The sequence below is a fragment of the Cebus imitator genome, unplaced genomic scaffold (genome assembly GCF_001604975.1).
Source record: "Cebus imitator isolate Cc_AM_T3 unplaced genomic scaffold, Cebus_imitator-1.0 Scaffold356, whole genome shotgun sequence".
Taxonomy (NCBI): Eukaryota; Metazoa; Chordata; class Mammalia; order Primates; family Cebidae; genus Cebus; species Cebus imitator.
Window position 1 is genome coordinate 953,619 of NW_016107671.1, and position 8,463 is coordinate 962,081.

The window sequence follows — 8,463 nt, forward strand, 5'->3', positions numbered from 1 at the left end:
GCTAACACAGTGAAACCCCATCTCTACTAAAAATACAAAGAATTAGCTGGGCGTGGTGGCGCATTCCGGTAATCGTAGCTATTTGGGAGGCTGAGGCAGGAGAATTGCTTGAACCTGGGAGGCAGAGGTTGCAGTGAACTGAGATCATGCCATTGCACTCCAGCTTAGGCAACAAGAGCGAAACTCTGTCTTAAACAAACAAACCAAAAAATTTACATTCTGAGTGTTGAATTTCTGTCCTTTGGATTCCACAAGGCAGGTGCCCTGTGGTTCTCAGGACGTGTGGGGTGGTCACGGTCTGGAGAACATGGGGACAGGAGCAGCAGGAGGGGCCTATGCCGGACCACAGCCTCTCGCCAGCAACTCCAGACAGCTGCCCCAAAAGTGAACACAGAAGCCATTTCTATGAAACATTTATTTCCTTTGAAACCTCCAGAAACATGCCAGAAAATCTCAAGACAGGAATGGGCGGGGGAGGGGGGGAGACAATAAAGAATAATAATAAAAAAATCCAAATGAAACAAATCAACATAGAAAAAAAATCCTGCTGCTATCTTCAGCCATCAGATAGAACACCAACCTCAAATTAAATAGATCTGTTTTTGCAGAAATCCTTACAAAATAACAGAAAACAAAACCAAAAATCATAATTTACACTTGTCCATGTACATGATTAAGTCCCCAAAATGATTTGAATGATCTGAAGATGGGAGGAGGAGGCAACTGAAAAAAAAAAGAACCTGATCAGGGTCCGAGGAAACGGGTTGGGGACTGGAGAGCCCCCAGGGAATGGGGTGGGGGAGAAGACGACATCACAGTAGCTGGCCAGGGCTGAGGACGCTGCCTTGGGCACATATGCCCACCTCACTCTCTGTGTGGAGGGCAAGGGCATGCGGGGGGCAGCACTGAGGTTTCCTCCTCCAGGGGGCCAGAGGCTGATCACAGGAGACATGATGACAACCCTCCTCTCTTGCCCCCACCCATCCACACCGGCACCTCCCTGAGTGCCTGCGTCCTAGGCAGACCCCGGAGCCCCCTTCCTTGAGGTTCCTGGCCCCAGAGAGAAGGCGGTGGGGTCCCTGGACAAGGGCTGGGCTGCCTGGCACTGGCTCGTGGCCAGACCTGCTCTATCAACTCCTCCCCACCTGGTGCCTCCAAGGGCACCGGCTTGCCCGCCCTGACTTTGTCCCTCTGGTCCTCCCAATGACCCCCAGCCCACGGGGGCCACACGCCTTGATCCTCAGCTTGAGGTTAGGGGGTGAATCCACAGGCTGTGGCCATACAGGCCTGTTCTGGCGCCAACTCTACATGAAAAAATAAATATATATATATATATATCTTTTTCTGTTTGTTTTTCAAGAAGGAAAAAAAAGAAACGGTTTCCTTGGTGAACAGCGTGGTACCACACCGGCGTGGCTGCCCCTTATTGCCTTTAGAGAACCAGCATCCAGTGGGGTTCGAGGGGGGCGGTGCTCCCGAGGGAGCACGGTGATGGAGTCTGGTGGTCGCTGCTCAGAGAGATGGGCCGGGAGACTCTCAAAGGAAAAAAAACAGATGAAGGCTGTTCTTCTCCAGCCCTGTCCGGAGGGCTTCCGGAGCTCTGCCTGGAGCCCAGAAGAGGCCGAGGCTGCTGGTCAGGGCCAGATCGTGCCGGGAGGGGGGGGGAGGGGGAGGGGGAGGAGGAGGAGGAGGAGGAGGAGGAGTCGTCGTCCGCTGTGTGGTGGCTCCACTGCCCCCGCCCGGTCTGGGTGGGAGCAGGAAGGTGGAGGGGCCTGTGGGACCCCAGCCCAGGCGTGGTGGCCTCTGGCGCAAGAGGAGCTGATAGAAAAAGATCGTATAAACCGTCCCCGAGGTACAAATAGAGTTTTCTCTCTCAAATAAGTTGGCTCTGGAGGCTGGCCTTGCCTCTCTCCATCCTCAGGCCCCCAAGAAAATAACTTAAACTCTACGAAAGTGCTCCTGGCTGCTTTCTGGGAGGAGGGCGTTAGGGAGGGGATCATGTTCGTGCTTTTCGGAGCTAGCGCGCTAGGGACCGAGGCACCCCGGTCTGTTTCCGCGAGGGCCTCGCCTCTCTGGGTGTGGGGAGAAAGGGTGGCTTTCACGCTGTACTTTTCATGCAGGGGCCTCGGCCCCACAAGCTGCAACTTCATCGTGCGTGGTGAAGAAACCTGCTGTGTGACCTCCTGGAGCCAAGGGGTCTGCAGACTGGCTCCTCTCTCTGTCCCCATCAGCTTCGGAGGGCTGGTCCCAGGAAGAGGCCAGATGGGGACAGCAGGACAGGCCCAGGGGTGGTGTGGGCACGACCCAGCTCACAGGGACCACAGCTGGGCAGCTCGGAGGGAGGCCTGAGACCACGTCGCCCTCCGGGGCTTAAGGGCGGTGTGCTGACCCTGCCTCACAGCCCCAGTGAGGCCCCTCGGGTCCTACTGCCATTGGGGTTTCCGTGTCCATGGGGAGGGCCCTGGCTGGGTCATCTTGGTCACGCCGGCAGCCAGGAGCCGAGTAGAGGGAAAGAGGCGAGCAGGGCCACAGCCTATGGGGAAGGAGCCAGAGCTGGGCGGTGGCCTCCCCACCTCAGAGCTCCTTCTTCTCCCTGCAGAAGATCTCTGCGAACTTGCGCAGCTGCTCGCTGGCGGCCTGCGACTCCTCCTGCAGCCGCTGGTTGTTCTGCCGCAGGCTGGCCACCTCGGACTGCAGCACCACCTTGTCCTGCTTCTCCTGCGTGGAGTGGGAGGCCATCGTCAGGCGGGCGGGCGTGGCTGCTCCTGGAGCAGCTGACGGCTCCCCGGGGCCTGTGAGCCCTGACCTGGTGGTGCTTTGGAGTCCAGCAAGGCCGGGGGCATCCCACTCTGCCTCTCCGCTACCAAGGGACCCTGGGCAAGTCACTCAAGTCCGGTTCCCGCAACTCTACCAGGAGGCTGAGGAGTGGCCTGGAGCTCATATACTTAGAGCTCCTGGAATGTGGCCCGACGTGGAGTTCGGTACGCATTTGGGACGCGGCTTGACAAACGACACTATTGTCGTGGTCACCACATTCAAAATCATACTACCCGAGGACTTGGTGTCCCTATTTTCCTGGAAGAGGACCCCAGCCTCACAAAGCAAGTGGGGAGCTGGGAATGAGCAGGGTGGCCTGAGCAGGGTGGCCTAAACAGACCCTATTCTTCCAGGAGTACATAGCCCCTGAAGACAATCCCCCGTCTCAGGTCACGCAGCATTATGCAGTGGGGCGGGGGTCAGAAACCAGGTGACTTGGATTCCAGGGCTCAAGGACTGATGCATTATATACTCTGCCACCTTTCTGACTTTTACCCATAAGTATAGAAATGACAGGTAAAAGTCTCCTCCTCATTCTTTTCTTTTCGTGAGACTGAGTTTCGCTCTTGTCGGCTAGGCTGGAGTGCAGAGGCACGATATGAGCTCACTGCAACCTCTGCCTCCCCAGTTCAAAATATTCTCCTGCTTCAGCCTCCCAACTAGTTAGGATTACAGGCACCCACCACCACACCTGGCTAACTATCGTACTTTTTAGTAGAGGTGGGATTTCACCATGTTGGCCAGGCTGGTCTCAAACTTCTGACCTTAGGTTATCCACCCGCCTCGGCCTCCCAAAGCGCTGGGATTACAGGCGTGAGCCACGGCGCCCGGCTAGTCTCCTCCTCATTCTTCCACCCCGTGGAGACAAGTCCAAAGAACAAATTGCCTGTCACCTTCTAGACGGCCCTCTCAACCCCTAGTGGTTAAACAGTAAATTAATAATATGATGATTGTGTAGCCAACAGTGCTGCAGCTCGCTTTGGTTTTTACTTAAGTTACTGGACTTCTTTTGCATGTTAGTAAATATATAGATTTGTTATTACTTTAATTGACTGCACGCTGTTCCGCTGCATGGGTGCCCTGTAATTTACACAGCCGTTCTGTTGAGTGACAGCCATGCCAGCTCCAATTTTTTATTGCCAATAGTGTAGCAACGAATGGCCTTGTTCACAATCTCTTTGTAACCATGCCGGAAATTCTCATGGATAAATTCCCACAAGTGGAATTACTGGGTCAGCAGGGTGCACAATTACTTTTTTTTTTTTTTGAGCTGGAGTCTTGCTCTGTCACCCAGGCTGGAATGCAATGGCACAAACTGGGCTCACTGCAACTTCTGACTCCTGGTTCAAGTGATTCTCCTGCCTCAGTAGCTGGGATTATAGGTGGCTAGTTTTGTATTTTTAATAGAGAAGGGGTTTCATCACATTGGCCAGGCTGGTCACGAACTCCTTGTCTCAAGTGACTCACCAGCTTCGGCCTCCCAAAGTGCTGGGCTTACAGGTGTGAGCCACTGTGCCCGGCACAATTACATTTTTGATAAATGTTCAACTGCCCTCCAAAAAGCCTGGGCTTTGGATTATTCTTCCCCCAGGAACGGATGACTTTCTCTGTGCACTTGCTAGCCTTCAGTGTTGTCACTGTTTACTCTTCACCCATGACTACACGCAAGCACAGGAGGTGTGGGGGTGGGGCAGCCCAGCATCTGGGAAGTGGGATGGAGGGGGGCGTGGCCCCGGCCTTACCTTCTGCAGGTCGGTGTGCAGCTGTTTCAGCATCACCTCCAGCTGGTATACCTTGCCTGTCAGATCCAGGGGTGGTTCCTCGCTGGAAGGACCAGGGACAAGGTCAGCCTGAGGCCCCACAGCCCCCGGGGAGGACTCCTAGCGTACAGCTGAGAAGAGCCTGGGGGTACGGGCCCCCCTCATCCCTGACATTCTGATGAAGCCCAAGGAAAAGCTCCGAGGGGAGGCAGGAAGCCAGCCCTCCACCCTCCACCCACCAAGGGCACCTCTGTGGATGTGGGTGGGTGTTGGGAGCACCAGGCTTGGGGAAGGGTGGGTGCCCACCCTGAAGTGTGCCTTTTCCCTGGGGCTGGGCCGTGCATGTGACTTCAGGGAGGACTCCTTCTTCGTACCGCCAGGATACAAAGAGCCCACTCCACAGACACCTGGTGGGTGCAGGTACCATTTCAGGCACAGGAAGCACGAGAGTGGACAGATGGTCAAAAGGGCCCGCTCTTGGGGGCAGGACTGACAGTGGTCCTGGCAGTGATGTTGACCACGTGCCTGTCACTAAGAGCTGCCCCTCACCAAGCCCCAGACTGCCGAGCTCAGTCTCAGAGCTCTCCTGCCCACTGTGGCCTTCACAGGTGCTGCATGGTTACCCACCAGACGGGGGACGAGGCCCAGGCGATGTCACCCAGCCACGTGTTGGTGCTAGAATTTGAATCAGGGACCCACGGCCAGTAGCTGCCCCTCTGCAGATACTCCCAGCCCCAGGCCTGCCTGGCCCCTGCAAAGAACTCGCAGCCCCTTCCTGCCTGTAGTTGTGAATAAAGGAGGCTCCGCTGGGCGCCGTGGGTACACAGGCACAGTGGCAGGGGTAGGGGGCTGGCCCTCCTGCCTCACCCACCCTTTCCTACAAACTTGCTGCTCAGTCCTAGGGATCTGGGGCTGCAGAGGGAGATGGGGCACACGGACTCGAGGAGTGGGCTGCCCAGGGCCACAGGTCCCACTGCTTCCCACAGCCCATGCTGCTCCTGCCCCTCGGCCTGGCAGCACCAACTGGAACTGCCGACTTCTGGTAATTACAGTGGGGCCTGCATTCGTGGTGAAGGTTGCATTCTGAAGCCAGAGTGTGAAAAGCACGAAGTCAAAATTACCCTCAAAAATGGCTCCCACTGCCCATGAAGTACAGTGCACGGATGGTTGTATATAGAACCCTGCACCGTGAGGTGTGCAGACGAGTGTGAAATGCACTATTTAAATCCATGTACAGGCAGAATGTGCCATTTACATTCTCTCTGCCTCTTTTTAATTTTGTTTTCTGCCAAGTGAGTGCAGTCAAATATGCTGCGCTGAATGTGAGAAGCCACGCGTGAGATGACAAATGTGAGATATCTGTCCCCGTCCTCTTCCTTCCCCCGTGAAGCCTCCTGAGGGCCAGGCCTGGCCTCAGTTGCCACTGGGTCCTCAGATGGCCCAGCGTGGCACCTGGCAGGGAGGCCAGGAAGGGTGAGTGTGAGCAGAAGTCTGTGGGGTTTAGGAATCTGCAGAGGAGGAGACAGGCGGGAGATGGGCAGCAGCAGCGGGGGATGAAAGGCGCAGGGCTGGAGGATTGGAAGACAGTGCCTAGGAGCTTTCTTTTCTTTTCTTTCTTTCTTTTTTTTTTTTTTTTTTTTTATTTTTGAGACAGAGTCTCACTCTCTCACCCAGGCTGGAGTGCAGTGGTACGATCTTGGCTCACTGCAACCTCCACTTATCAGGTTCAAGCGATTCTCCTGCCTCAGCCTCTTGAGTAGCTAGGATTGCAGGTGAACACAACCATGCCTGGGTAATTTTTGTATTTTTCTTTTTTTTTTTTTAAACAAGATGGGGTTTCTCCATGTTGGTCAGGCTAGTCTCAAACTCCCAACCTCAAGTGATCCGCCTGCCTCGGCCTCCCAAAGTACTGGGATTACAGGCGTGAGCCACCGCGCCCAGCCAGTAATTTTTGTATTTTTACTACAGACATGGTCTCGCCATGTTGGTCTTGAACTCCTGACCTCAAGCGATCTACCCACCCTGGCCTCCCAGAGTGCTGGGATTACAGGTGTGAGCATGCCTGGCCTCTTTTTTTGTTGTTTTTCTTTTTGAGACTAAGTCTTGTTCTGTTGCCCAGGCTGGAGTGCAGTGGCGTGATTTCGGCTCACTACAGCCTCCACCTCCCAGGTACAAGTAATTCTCTTGCCTCAGCCTCCCGAGTAGCTGGGATTACAGGCACCCACCACCACGCCCAGCTAATTTTTGTATTTTTAGTACAGATGGGGTTTTACCATATTGGCCAGGCTGGTCTCAAACTCCTGACCTCAAGTGATCCACCTGCCTCAGCTTCTTAAAAGCGCTGGGATTACAGGCGTGAGCCACCGCGCCCAGTCTGCTATGCAAAGCTGGAAGCAAAACAATTGTGTATGTATTGATTCAAGTGTCGTCTCCGCTGGACTGGGTGATCTGTTGGGGCCAAGCGGAGTCTGTCTTGGTCACTGTGGATCCCCAGTGCATAAACAGGTGCAGGGTAATGACTTCTAAGCTTGTTAGGAGAGGGGAGTAGCTGCTATAACAGCTTCTGCGGGGAGACTGGTGGGCGTGACCCAGAGTAGCTACCTCTCTCTGGATCAGCCTCTTCCACTGCACAGACCTGCTGCTGGTATGAACCCGGGTGTTCCCAGGGAAACCTCACCTCATGGTAGGGGTGGTCCTGGGGGTCGGGGGCCCCCTCTCCAGGCTCAGGTGGCTGTGGACAGGACTGTGTGCAGGTGGGACATCTGGGCTCAGGGCCGGGTCGTTCAGAGAGAAGAGCGAGACGGCTCTTTGCACTGCCAGGGAGGGAGGAGGAGGAGAGGCGGTCAGCAAGGCTCCCAGCTTCTCCCGCAACTGACTGACCACGCTTCTCCCCGCAAACCTCCACGACACTGCCCATCACACTTGGGATAGATTGCATAGGCATTTAGGATAGATTCTTGCCAAAAAACCCAACCAAATGAACACACAAGAACACAAACAAAATCCCATCCTGATTCCGATCAAGGCTTTAGATCCAATGACTAATTTACACAAAATCCAAGGGCTGGAAGAAGCCAGTTAGATGAGAGTGCAAGGCAGCAGCCGATCAAATTCTGAACCTGGGATGCTCTCAACATAAATGACCTGATTTTAGTCCGCAAGCAAAGGGGAGGAAAAAAGGGGTCCAGAGCGGACGGGCTGGTGCCAGGTCCATGGGGATTCGTTATCAGATTCGCTCTCCTTCAGAGGAAGCTGTGAAGATTTCAAAAGTGAAGAGGGAAGCGAGACAGAGCATATCATGCATATTGAAGAGAGAAAAGAAATTGCATGGGGCTGCCAGTGAAAGTGAACATTCCTGGGTCCCGCCTTGGACATGTGACTCGAGCTGGGGGCACCTGAACCGTCTGCGTTTTCAAACGTGACTGTTAGATGTTCTTTCTGTAATGGCAATAGCTGGCCACCGCCCCAGTGCCCTCCAATAGTGGCTGGTTCAGTCAGCTATGAACAGCCAGACAATGGAATCCTTGGGGGTGTTAAAAACAAGAAGGCGTCCCTGGGTGCTGTGTGTTGAGGGCAGCCTGGGGCGTGGCAGGGCAGGGCAGAGTGGCAAGCCCTGGAGGCAAGCAGCTCCCTGGGTCCAACTTACACTCTGTGCCTCAAGCAGCATAAAACCCCACACCCTTTCCCTGGGGCCACTCACTGTTAACATTTTTCCCATTTACTTTTTTTTTTTTTTTTTTTTGACAGAGTCTTACTCTGTCACCCAGGCTGAAGTGCAGTGGTGTGTTCTCAACTTACTGCAACCTCTGCCTCCTGGGTTCAAGCAATTCTCCAAGTGATTCTCTTGCCTCAGCCTCCTGAGTAGCTGGGCCTGCAGACATGCACT

The 8,463-nt window shown here is 54.6% G+C and overlaps 1 protein-coding gene across 3 annotated transcripts in view; it reads right to left on the bottom strand.

The window, feature by feature from the left end:
* Positions 1 to 397: 397 nt before the first annotated feature.
* The window catches only part of SIPA1L3 (signal induced proliferation associated 1 like 3), a 293,992-nt gene continuing 285,926 nt past the window's right edge, over positions 398 to 8,463 (bottom strand). For all 3 annotated transcript variants that reach the window (XM_017506624.2, XM_017506623.2, XM_037730739.1), the window contains 3 exons: positions 7,255 to 7,390; positions 4,560 to 4,641; positions 398 to 2,718 (listed from right to left, as the gene is read on the bottom strand). In XM_017506624.2, coding sequence (XP_017362113.1) covers positions 2,575 to 2,718; positions 4,560 to 4,641; positions 7,255 to 7,390 — 362 coding nt within the window. In that variant the 3' untranslated portion in view covers positions 398 to 2,574. The remainder of the gene's footprint in view (positions 2,719 to 4,559; positions 4,642 to 7,254; positions 7,391 to 8,463) is intronic.